Source organism: Pristiophorus japonicus, chromosome X, assembly GCF_044704955.1.
Source record: "Pristiophorus japonicus isolate sPriJap1 chromosome X, sPriJap1.hap1, whole genome shotgun sequence".
In the NCBI taxonomy this organism is placed as follows: Eukaryota; Metazoa; Chordata; class Chondrichthyes; family Pristiophoridae; genus Pristiophorus; species Pristiophorus japonicus.
The window spans coordinates 30259719-30272233 of record NC_092010.1 but is presented as its reverse complement, the minus strand read 5'-3'; the positions used below and the strand labels follow the sequence as shown (position 1 = coordinate 30272233).

The window sequence follows — 12515 nt, the reverse complement described above, 5'->3', positions numbered from 1 at the left end:
AACCACTCTTCCATCCGTGCTAATATATTACCCCCAACCCCATGAGCCCTTATCTTGTGCAACAACCTTTTATGTGGCATCTTGTCGAATGTCTTTTGAAAATCTAAATACACTACATCCACTGGTTACCCTTTACCCTGCAAGTTACATCCTCAAAAAACATCCAATAAATTCGTTAAACATGATTTCCCTTTCATAAAACCATGTTGACTGCCTAATCATATTATGATTTTCTAAGTGCCCCGTTACCACTCCCTTAACAATTGATTCCAACATTTTCCCGACAACCGATGTCAGGCTAACTGGCCTGTAGTTCTGCTTTCTCGCTCCCTCCTTTTTTTAATAGCGGTGTTACATTTGCTAACTTCCAATCTGCTGGAACCGTTCTAGAATCGAGGGAATTTTGGAAGATCACAACCAATATTCCTTGTAAGCTGCACTTTGTTTTGCACGGCCTGTTTCATTTAATGCACGGTCCTTTTAAATGTCTGCATATGTGTGGTATTTACAATGTAAAAGCCAGTGAGCGGCTTGCACGGGGCCTTTCAGATTACTGCACGACCTTGTGCATGGGCACCTTAGCGGGAACATTGATCAAAACTAATGCATCTACTACCTCTGCAGCCACCTCTTTTAGAACTCATTTAGGCCATCAGGGCCAGGGGATTTGTCGGCTTTTAGTCCAATAGATTCTCTCGTCCTTTTTCTCTACTGAAACTAATTACTTTAAGTTCCTCACTCTCATGATTTCTCACTATTTTTGGTATGCTTTTTGCATCTTCTACTGTGAGGACAGATATTTGTTTCACATCTCTGCCATTTCCTTATTTCCCCATTATAATTTCTCCTGTCCCAGCCTCCAGGGGACCAACATTTACTTTTGCTACTCTCTTACTTTTTACATACTTGGAGAAGCTTTCACAATCTGCTTTTATATTTCTTGCTAATTTACTTTCATTCTATTTTCTCTCTTTTTATCAATTTTTTGGATCATCCTTTGCTGGTTTCTAAAGCTCTCCCAATCCTCAGGCTTACTACTATTCTTCACAATATTATAAACCTCTTTTAATCTAATGCTATCCATTACTTCTTTAGTTAACCACAGATGGATCACTTTTTCCATGGCGTTTTTATTTCTTAATGGAATGTATATTCATTGAGAATTTTAAATTACCTCTTTAAATGTTTGCCACTGCTTATCTACTGTCATACCTTTTAATCTATCTTCCCAATTTACCGTAGCCAACTCGCACCTCATACCTATGTAATTGGCTTTACTTAAGTTTAAGATTCTAGTTTCAGATTTATTTAAGTTTAAGACTCTATTTTCGGTCTGATTGCGGTTCCTTCATCGTTGCTGTGTCAAAACCCTGGAACTCCCTATCCCTACCTAACAGCACTGTGGGAGCACCTTCATCACACAAACTGAAACGGTTCAAGAAGATGGCTCACTACCATCTTCTCAAGGGTAATTAGGGACGGGCAATAAATGCTGGCCTTACCAGCGATGCCCACATCCCAGGAATGAATAAAAACAAATTTGAAGAAACGTATTGAGACCAAACAGGATATGAGGACAGAGAATAATGAAACTGGACCAAGAAGGGGTGGGAAAAAGAGTCAGATGGAAGGGCACGGGGAGACAGAGGGAGGGGGCAAAGAAGATAGGTAGGGGAAAAGGAGGAGAGGGAAGGGAAGAGACAGAAGGGAAGAGTGGGAGGGAGAGGGTGCAATACCATTGGAATGTTGTGAACACACATCGGGGATAATTTTGACTTTGGGCGATAGTAATAAAATGGCCGATATTGAATCAGCCACCCGTTCTGCATCTCTCCCGATTTTCACTTCCATTTTGCGTCTTATTATTACTTGCTTCGGAGATGCATAGGATATACGACACAGAAACAGACCATTCGGCCCAACCAGTCCTTGTCGGCGTTTATGCTCCACTCGAGCCTCCTCCCGTCTTTCCTCATCTAAATCTATCAGCATAACCCTCTATTCCCTTCTCCCTCATGTGCTTGTCCAGTCTCCCCTTAAATGCATCGATACTATTCGCTTCAACCACTCCCTGTGGTAGTGAGTTCCACATTCTCACCGCTCTCTGGGTAAAGAAGTTTCTTCTGAATTCCCTATTCAGCCAGTTACAACAAACATAGCTAAAGGTCATACCGGTCCCAAATTTCCTCGAGGACTGACCTGCACACCTGCCATTAATTGACCCTGGAGTGCTGCAGAGGGGGATGAGGTTCAAGGAGGACCCGAAAACAGTACCTTTAATCTTACCGCTCACAATGTACGACTGGCATTGCAGGTCAGATGCCAGTTATAGAAACTCCCTGATTTTCCTTTCCAGTTCTCAGTTTAAAATGACCCCCTAGGTCTCCAACCAGAAGAGGAGCTACTACCAGTATCCAATTGGGTATGGGGTGGGTGGTGGAACTTCCATCTGCCTTAAACATGGCCCGTGATGTCACAGGAGGCAGGGCTGGAAGCTGGACCTTCACCTTGTTGCTCCTGCCTCCCTTTTGCTCAGCAGTCTGGCCGCTGGGAAGAATCTGGTGTCCAGGTCATGGGACGAAAGTGGGTCCCACCAGGGTCTCCAGGCCAGCGTCATGACCTAGAAGGCCTTGGAAGTGAGGATAAACTTTTTTTGTAACATTGGCCCTCTTCTGAAGTGGGCAGATCAAGGGACTCTCAGGAACTTTGAGTGCGGCCACCAGCAGCAGACGTAAGTGGCTGACTGGCACCGCACCTGCCACTCCCCTCTTCGAGCAGGTGTCAAAGCTGTGCCCATACTTGCATGGACACCTGCTGAAAGCATGTCAATGTGATTACCCCACCCTGACACCAAACAGTTCAGTGGGTTCAGGAGGGGAGATCAGCTTGTTTGCCTTTGCAATGACCCCAAAGATTTTTTTTTTGGTGGGTCACCATTTCAGGGAACTAGGCCTAAGGACATTCACTAGTAAGTATATATAGCTTCACAAAAATAAATAACTAATGGATAATTTTCTCCCCAAGTTTGCATTCATGCTGCGCTGAACTGGTTGCTGGGAGGTGAGGGAGAGTGATCCAGTGATGTGGCTGCCACAGATTTCTTTTCCTCCTCTTGTGTGACAGAAGTGCTTGGGCCTCTGTTCATTTTTTTTCCATTGCAGTATGACTAAGATTGGAAAGTCAGTGGTAAATGTGGGAGACACAGACACAAACTCACACCCCACCATTCCAGTGCTCTACATGTTGGTGAACCGGCGTGGGGTGCACCCTGTTCTTACTTGTGTACAGTTGTGATTGAGTGAATGGCAGATTCTTCGTTGGTGTGAAGCCATTTATTAAATTTAATATGAAGTGCAAAGTGTTACACTAGAGGTGCATCCATGTGGTAGCAATAGACAAAATGTGGAGAACACATTTTACCCATCCATGTCGCTTCACTACACAACAAAGCAGCAACTTTATGTAAGGTTAAACAACATGAAATTGCAAGATTACCCATGAACCATTAACACTTAGCAATTATTTAACACTCATGTCACTTCAAGAGTTAATATGACTGACACAAGAATTTATATCAAGTAAAAGCCCACATCCAGCCAGCCGTGAAGTCAATGCTTTACATCATGCTTCTCATTCTTCCCCTCATGCAATTACTACAAACTTTTTGTTTTTGATGTTCTGCTCAGAGAATTCTATGCTCACTTTTTGGGGGTATTGGCTTTGTTTTTCTGATATGATTCTTACCTACCCATAACATGACCGTTATTACTTAGATCATGATACAGGGGAAGGACTTTACGCAGGGACTCATTTGACCCAGAATTCAAAGCAGGAGGAAAGATGGCCTCTGGCAACTGAGGTGGCTTAACTAAGTAAACACAAGAAGGCTCTGAGCACAGAAATAACTCTCAGTAATTAAATGGAGAGAAGAATGATTTGGCCTAATTAATATAAGGAAATGAAGTTTTTGTTATTGCTGTAATCAGTTTCCATTCGATACAAAGATTTAAAAAGTGAAATATGAGATATGGCACCATCAGCTGTTTGCCCGCAGCTGTTAGTCCTCAGACTCCTTTTAATGCACATTCATTTGAGTTGCCTGAGTAGTCTTGACCATGACAGCTCTCTTTGTGAGCATACCTCGAGGGGCTTCCTGAAAAGTGGTGCCATTCAGTGTGGATTCGTGATGTTCACTTGAAATACTTCTGGAATATGAAGAACTAGAATGTCCATAATCTAAAGGAAATAAAGCAGAAAAGATTGTACATGCAGAAATCCATCTCCAAAGAGAAATAAAAACTTATTTTTGCTTCACTTTTATGCAGGTACTTGGGTACAGTTTCTCTTCTGTCTTTTGTACATGAATCCCCATTTTACTTTGTCAACCTGACACTTTAAGCTGAAAAGATGGCCCATTCCCAATGTCCCTACAACCGGCCATCAGGAGACACCAGGGACCACCTAGGCTTCACCCTCCTTGATTTTTCCTCCCTCTCCTCACAGTGTGGGAAGAGACCATAACCTCTACTCAGCATCTTCCTGTTCAACATGGTTCAGGTTGGGAACCGACCAAAATAGGATTTGGGTCTGTGCCCACTCCAAGGCAATAAGCATTGGTGCTCCTTTGAATTTCTTCCACATACCTGTCCTTTCCTGAAGACTTTAGTACAACATCCTGTGGTGTAATTCTATAACTGGTAGTGCCCCTCCAGTAACCTAGCAAATTGCAAGGCTGGACAGTGAATGTTGGTTCGTCATCCATAAGACCTATCGGACACAAGTCTTATTGTTTCCTCACCCCGTATGCACTTCTATCAGTCGTAATTGGATAGAGCTCAGGAGTTGGAATTGTGGGTGATTTTTCCCACCATGCCTTAGGGACAATGAGCTCATGGTACCAATCTGTGACACCCTAATTTAGACCAGTTATGTCAGAACAGCCTGGGGACCAAATCTGGAACCTTTCTTCCTTGCATGCTTGTTTGACTTGATTTAATCAAGGAGCTGAGTGGGCTGATTTCTAATATGTGATCAAACAACTTACCAGAAATTGCTGGTGTGGTGTTAACATGAAGAACTGCCTTCTGTTGCTGACCAATCCTGCAAGTAAAAGTTTATGATATAAATAAATAGGGCCTGAAAAATATTGCAGTCTTTGAACTTGTCTCAAGGATTAATGTAGTCACACAATATTTTTGCCAGACAAAAATCTTTTGACTGCCACCAAACTGGATTTCCTAAACTTGGGCTCAAGAAATTTCTGCTTTGCAAACTACTTCTACAATATGATATTTCTTTAAAAAGGTGCTGCTGTTCTGAATATATACTACTTGTAGAGGTACCTGTACAAGTGATATGACTGAAGTTTGTTTGACTACGTGCATCTGCCAAGTTAACCATTCTTCTGCCTCCAATCTACTGGTACAGGCACAGCAGAATATGAGAACATAAGAAATAGGAGCAGGAGTAGGCCATATGGCCCCTTGAGCCTGCTCTGCCATTCAATTCATGGCTGATCTTTGACATCATCTCCACTTTCCCATCTGATCCCCATATCCCTTGACTCCCTCAGTATCCAAAAATCTATCGATCTCAGTTTTGAATATACTCAACAACTGAGCATCCACGGCCCTCTGCGGTAGAGGATTCCAAAGTAGGTCCAAAAGGCAGATGAGACTACTGCTGTACCACTTTTTGCCTACAATTGGCCTCTTATCTCAGTGGGTCACGGCAACATAGGGAGGCTCTCTACTGGCCTGTCCTGCCAGGAAAACAGGATCAGAGCCTGTGTATTATTTCAGTGAGACATCAGTGTATTTTCTGCATCTCCATAACTTTACAGAATATCCCTCTGTGCCATGCAACTGTAATATCTGGATTTGATGCATGCAACTGTACCAGGCTAATTATGAAGAACGTGAAGGGTCAGTGGTTGTCATTCTCTGAATCTATGTCTGCATTGAATTTCAATAAAGACTTGCTAGATAATGTGACAGATAAACACATCACTGGGTGTATAGAGTTATCTCGTGGCTTTAAACCCAAGTAGGTTTCATTTTCGGGACAATATTTGAAATTCATGTAACTTGGGTAAAAGAAAATGCAAAAGATAAGGTGACAGGCCTTTAGTTGTAATCGAGACAGTTTTAATGGTGGCCGTGCCTTCAGCTGTTTAGGCCCCAAGCTCTGGAACTCCCTCCCTAAACCTTTCTACCTCCTTTTAAGACGCTCCTCAAAACCTACCTCTTTGACCAAGCTTATGGTCATCTGGTGTAATTTCTTCTTTTATGGCTCGGTGTCAAATGTATCTGTTTTGTCTCTAACACCTCTGTAAAGCGCCTTGGGACCTTTTACTACGTTAAAGGCGCCATATAAATATTCAAAGTTTTTGGGAGAACTGAGATTGTCCACAAAACTTCCTAAAATTGTGATGTGGAATTTAGTGATGGATCCTTGAAGTAATGTACTATAGTGTGCAACTAAATCATAAATATGTTCTTAATAAACACTTTTATGATTTGGTTATACAATTTCCTGAGAGTGAAACTTTTTCAACAACCTTCATTGCAATGTTTTTCCCCAAAATGTCCTGTACCTGCTCTCCTCTCCCTCCAGCATTTTCTTGTAGGTGGCAATTTCAAAATCCAGGGCAAGCTTGACGTTCATTAGTTCCTGGTATTCGCGTATTTTCCGGGCTATGTCCTGCTTGGCTTTGAAAATGTCGCTCTCTCGTTCAGCAATCTTAGACCTGGTGTCTCTGAGATTTATCTCCCCACGTTCCTCAGCTTCACCGATGGCTGCTTCTAATGCAGTGCGCTAAATGGGTTTGAAAAACAAAACATTAGCAAGAAAAATTACATGTTCGATGAACAATAATTACTCTTAAACTTCTGTATTTTAATCATGTTTTACCACAAAAAAAAATAAACCCCGTGACTCCCCTAATAGTTCAATGGGAAAATGGACCATATGGTATGGCACTGAGCCACACGGACCATAAAGGTTCAAGATCTGATCCCTGGTCTATGCTTGGGTTACTTGAGCCTCCCTATGGTGTCATGATCCACTGAGATAAGAGGCCAATTGTAGGCAAAAAGTGGTACAGCAGTAGTCTCATCTGCCTTTTGGACCTACTTTGGAATTCTCTACCCCAGAGGGCCGTGGATGCTCAGTTGTTGAGTATATTCAAAACTGAGACCCGATAGATTTTTGGATGCTGAGGGAGTCAAGGGATATGGGGATCGGGTGGGAAAGTGGAGATGAGGTCAAAGATCAGCCATGAATTGAATGGCAGAGCAGGCTCAAGGGGCCATATGGCCTACTCCTGCTCCTATTTCTTATGTTCTCATATTCTGCTGTGCCTGTACCAGTAGATTGGAGGCAGAAGAATGGTTAACTTGGCAGATGCGCGTTGTCAAACAAACTTCAGTCATATCACTTGTACAGGTACCTCTACAAGCAGTGGTGGAGATGGTGCAGATGCCCTCAAATTCCCTGAGTAAGGAGCAAAAAAAATCAGCTAAGGTTGCATGCTCTCCAGTGAGCCTGTGGGTATCGAACCTTGGTTCGACCACACTTAGAGTACTCCGTACAATTCTGGTCGGCATATTATAAAAAGGATATAGAGGCACTGGAGAGGGTGCACAATAGATTTCCAAGGAGTATATCAGAAAAGCGAAGTTATACGTATCAGGAAAGGATGAACAGGCTGGATCTCTTTTTGCTTGAAAAGAGAAGGCTGAGGGGAGACCTAATAAAGGTTTTTAAAATGATGAAAGGTTTTGATAGAGTAGACACAGAGAGAATGTTTCCACTTGTGGGGAAGAGCATAACTAGAGGCCATCAATATAAGGTAGTCACCAAGTAATCCAATAGGGAATTCAGAAGAAACGTCTTTACCCAGAGAGTGGTGAGAATGTGGAATGTGGTTGAAGCGAATAGTATCGATGCATTTAAGGGGAGGTTAGATAAGCATATGAGGGAGAAGGGAATAGAGGGTTATGCTGATAGATTTAGATGAGGAAAGATGGGAGGAGGCTCAAGTGGATCATAAACACCGGCATGGACTGGTTGGGCCAAATGGTCTGTTTCTGTGCCGTATATCCTATGTAATTCGATGTAAATCATGCATTAAATATTGTCCTGGTCACTATGTATGAAGGCATCCAGAAGATTTATTTTATTCAGTATTTATTTACAACTTGAAATGGTGAACAGAGAAATCTTCACAAATGCATTTATAATACCAGGAGTAATTCATGTCTCCTGGTGAGGGCAAAAATCAGGCTCAACATAATCTGGGCTCATCTAGAATAGCCTTCAGTACATGTGACATGCTATCTGTGTGCACAAAAAGATACTGGTGGCTGGACCTGCGAGTCCTCATGAAAGGTGTGGGTAGCTGAGCTGACAGTCAGTATGTAGGCGGGTGCTGAATTTGCCAGCACACCTGCGCTAAACCAGTGACATACCTGGCCATTCCCACCCGCCATGTAACAAGCGAGAGAGGGGTGGAGCATGAGGCTGCGTATGGGCATGCTTTCAAATGGGATGGATATGGGCGAGCATATAATAATGAATAATAGTTAAGTTGTGCTGATGAGTCTGGGATAATGCACCATGATTCAGTATTAACAAGGATAATGATGACCTTGCACCTTTTTGACCTGTAACAGGACCAATAACCTTTTAAGACCCATAGTCACTTTTGGTGTCAGCGCGCACTGCCTGTTTACCTTATTTCCTGTTGTCACACTGTTGTGTCAACTTTTCACATTAAAAATTCCACATTTATAATGTCATGCTGGATTTCAACCTCCCACCAGTGGTGGCGCTGTAACTCCTCATTCTGGCTTCTCCCAGCTCCTCGGCCTGGACTGCAGAGAAACACCTGTGCTCCAACCAACTCTACTTCTCTGCTTATTAAATTGCCATAAGTTTTACATTTTAACAATGAATAATATCAAATCAAAGTATATTTATTATATAGAAAAATAAGGACAGAATGCTTGACTTTAAAATGGGAACTGAATAATTCCTGCGTGCCTTGTCCAATTATCTTGAAGACTGTACTTGGTCTTGACTCTTGACACCCCCCCCCCACCCCCCGCCCTTTAAGCACCACCACAAAAGATCAACTGGTATTTTAGAAATGTCCAAACATCTCCCTGCAAAACTCAGATGTCAGCTGTGGCTCATTGATTTAAATTCCCAATCAGGTGGGCATCCATTTCAGCTCACATTTTCCAGTTCTGACGAAAGGTCATCAACCTGAAACATTAACTCTGTTTGTCGCTTCTTGATGCTGCTGGACCTGCTGAGTATTTCCAATATTTTCTGGTTTTAGTTCAGATTTCTAGCATCTGCAGTATTTTGCTTTTGCCAGCAACGGGTTTTGGGGGGGGTTGGAATGGAGAGGTGAATGGAGAGCAAAAATGCAGCACCGTGAAGCCATGTTTCATCAAAGCTGGCAGGATAGGCCAAAAAGATAGTGGTCAAAAAGTATTGGTGATCTTTGAACTGACCTCCTTTATGGGGCAGATGGAACTTCTGGCTCCGCCCAACCCCAGCATCACTATCATTAGGGCACAGACCCAGCATTGCTGGGTCTTGCCCCATTTCTGGGGTTCCAGCAGGCAAACTACAACTGGTCACAATGCCCTTAGATATGGGAAAATCATCTGGGATTCCCACTCTTGATACAGTGACCCGCACTGGAAATGTGCATGTGTGGACAGAATTGGCCGTGTGTGACACTCTTGAGTTGAATTAGTTTCCAGCATATACAATGTACAAGAAGAATGACACTTGGTCAAAGTACCAGAGGGTGCATGTTGCCTGCGCCATTATAAGAGAGGCAATGCCTTCTGGAGATGAAGGAAAACAATTGGAAAAGGGGAAGCGAGTGTTTGGTAGGAATTGGCGTTGACGTAATTACCTGACTCTTAAGGGACTCTATTTCAGTATTGAATTTCATGATTCTCCTGCTTGTTTCTGTAATGTCACTTTTGATGACACGCAGATCATCGTCATATTTTCCAGCAGACTGAGACAGTTGATTGAACTGAAATGATAGAAATATGAAAGAACATAACAATGTAAGACAACAGAGAATCAGAAAAGGCCAGTTGGCCCATCAGTTTTGTTACTTCTAACAGGCTCAAGTTTGACAGTACCTCCATAAATCCATGACCTCCATCACCTAGAAGGACAAGGGCAGCAGGCACATGGGAACCCATCACCTGCAAGTTCCCCTCCAAGTTACACACCATCCTGAAATATATCGGCCATTCCTTCATCGTCACTGGGTCAAAATCCTGGAACTCCCTCCCTAACAGCACTGTGGGAGCACCTTCACCACACGGGCTGCAGCGGTTCAAGAAGGCGGCTCACCATCACCTTCTCAAGGGGCAATTAGGGATGGGCAATAAATGCTGGCCTGGCCAGCGACGCCCACATCCCAGGAATGAATAAATAAAAATAAAAGGCCGAGCGCTATTTACACTGTAACAATCTCTTGCCACCTGAGGGCTGTGATTAAGCACTTGGATTTCTTCGATGAGATAAACCCTAAACTGATTAGGAATCATTTCATGAGGGTCCAAGGATAGGAGTGAGCGTGGGTCGGATTTGGGCCCGATTTTCTGACCCTGGCTCATTGCTCGTGGAACCTTGTGAAATGATCCCTCCTGACCAGATATTGCATGTATTTGCCTATCTTTCCTTGAAAATTCTGGGCCCATTAACTTGAGTGACACAGTGGAACAGAACATTTTCCACCCAGGGGCCAATGATACAACCCCATTGCTGATTCAAGTGATGCATTGGCTTGTGCACAAATGGGCTAATCTCGCCAGACAACCTAAGGTCAGCTCATTTGCATCATTTTCCCGGCGCTCTAAGCATGTGCGCTGGGAGTAGAAGGGCCAGATTGTCAGACACCAGCAGGCAGCGGTTGCCTAGGCTATTTTCCAGCATTCCAATTATGGTATGGGGTGGCTACCTAATTTAACAGAAGGTCCACTTTTTGCCCACCACCCCTAATGGGTCACCCTGGGCATCTTAGGCACATTGTAGGCCTCAAGCCTCTGTATCCAGGGAACCAGTGCCAACGTGCTTCAGTATATTGAGTGCCTGCCATCAGATTATCGGTACTCCCATGGTCTGGTACAAGTCAGGGTTATGTGTTGTGTGGTTAGATGGAGAGTAAAAAGCTCCCTCTATCCTATTTAAATAATGTACCTCAGCCTCAATCTCAGAAGAGCAGTGCCTACTGTATCAGTGTGGCACTTTTCCAGTTCCTACAACAGCTACCCTGTCACCTCTTGAGTGAGAGCGCCAATTTGTTGCCAAGTTAGGAACAATGTCTTAACAGCCGACAGAGAAGGCTTTCACCCCATCAATCTGAGTCGCATTGAACCCAGGTATCACAGGTGAAAGGACGGGATCTAATCCACTGCACCCTCTAATGCCCTCTGGATTTTACCTCTTTTTTTTTTACCTTGGATTTGTACATAGCCTGAGCCTCATCACGGCCCTTGAGTGTCAAATATTCGTACTGTTCTTTCATGTTAGAGACAAGCTCGCCGAGGTCCAGATCACGGGTATTATCAAGTTCAACAGTGACAGCAACATCCTTGATTTGTGCCTGGAGTTCATGGAGTTCCTTATGTATGGTTAAAAGAAAAATACATTGATTAGGAATAAAGAAATCGAACATAAGAAGCAAACAAAAATAACTACAATACCAGGTAATCATAGCGAGCATGTATCCGAGCAGTAAGATCACTAACTCCTTATTGAGCTGACCTCAGCTTGGCCCATAGTGGGGCCACTGTAATTAGGGTTCCCCACACAGGCCTGAGTTAAAATGACAGTCGGGTCTCAATGATGTCATCGGGCCACAACATGCCTATGTAAAGAAGGACCCTGTTAGCTCCGGGCATGTGCCCTTGCTGCCTGCTCAGGAGAGCAGGGTAAAATTGCAGATCTTGCCATCATGGTAGCTTTCGGACAGGTGAGAGTCAGGGCGATTTTAACTGCCCACCTGCCAGGTTTCTGCTGAGTGAGATTCGTCTCCCAAGCCAGGGTTTCCACTGCTGATCGTTATTCAATACCCTTTGCCAGAAGGTACTGGCATGTGAATGTTAAATGGAGACCAGATTGGGCCTCCCATGACACAAAACCTGGTGACACTCACTCTCCAGGCCATCACATGGAGAACGGTTTTGGGTTGTGGTCACGGCAGGTTGTATCACCTACAGATCTGCAGCCCAGCAGTTAGGCACTGCCTGCTGGGAGAAAAGGGAAAAAGAAGAGAACATTGTGGGAAATTAAGATTCCAAAGTCATTTCATGAAGGCAAACAATGTGTTGGAGAAAGGAAGGGTGTTGAAGGTGGAGTGTGATGCACAGCTTCAGTGAAAGAATTTGGAAAGAAACATCTAAGACTTCTGCCCAGAGATAGTAAAGCAGGGTGTTTTTTAATTAGTTCTTGAGAAAATAAATACATGACCA

General features: G+C 43.5%; 1 protein-coding gene across 4 annotated transcripts in view; it reads right to left on the bottom strand.

Annotated features, from left to right (window-relative positions):
• Positions 1-3327: 3327 nt before the first annotated feature.
• The window catches only part of LOC139240845 (keratin, type II cytoskeletal 8-like), a 119254-nt gene continuing 110066 nt past the window's right edge, over positions 3328-12515 (bottom strand). For all 4 annotated transcript variants that reach the window (XM_070869327.1, XM_070869328.1, XM_070869329.1 and 1 more), the window contains exons 7-11: positions 11501-11665; positions 9938-10063; positions 6596-6816; positions 5045-5100; positions 3328-4236 (exon numbers count right to left, since the gene is read on the bottom strand). In XM_070869327.1, the coding sequence (XP_070725428.1) occupies positions 4076-4236; positions 5045-5100; positions 6596-6816; positions 9938-10063; positions 11501-11665 (729 nt within the window). In that variant the 3' untranslated portion in view covers positions 3328-4075. The remainder of the gene's footprint in view (positions 4237-5044; positions 5101-6595; positions 6817-9937; positions 10064-11500; positions 11666-12515) is intronic.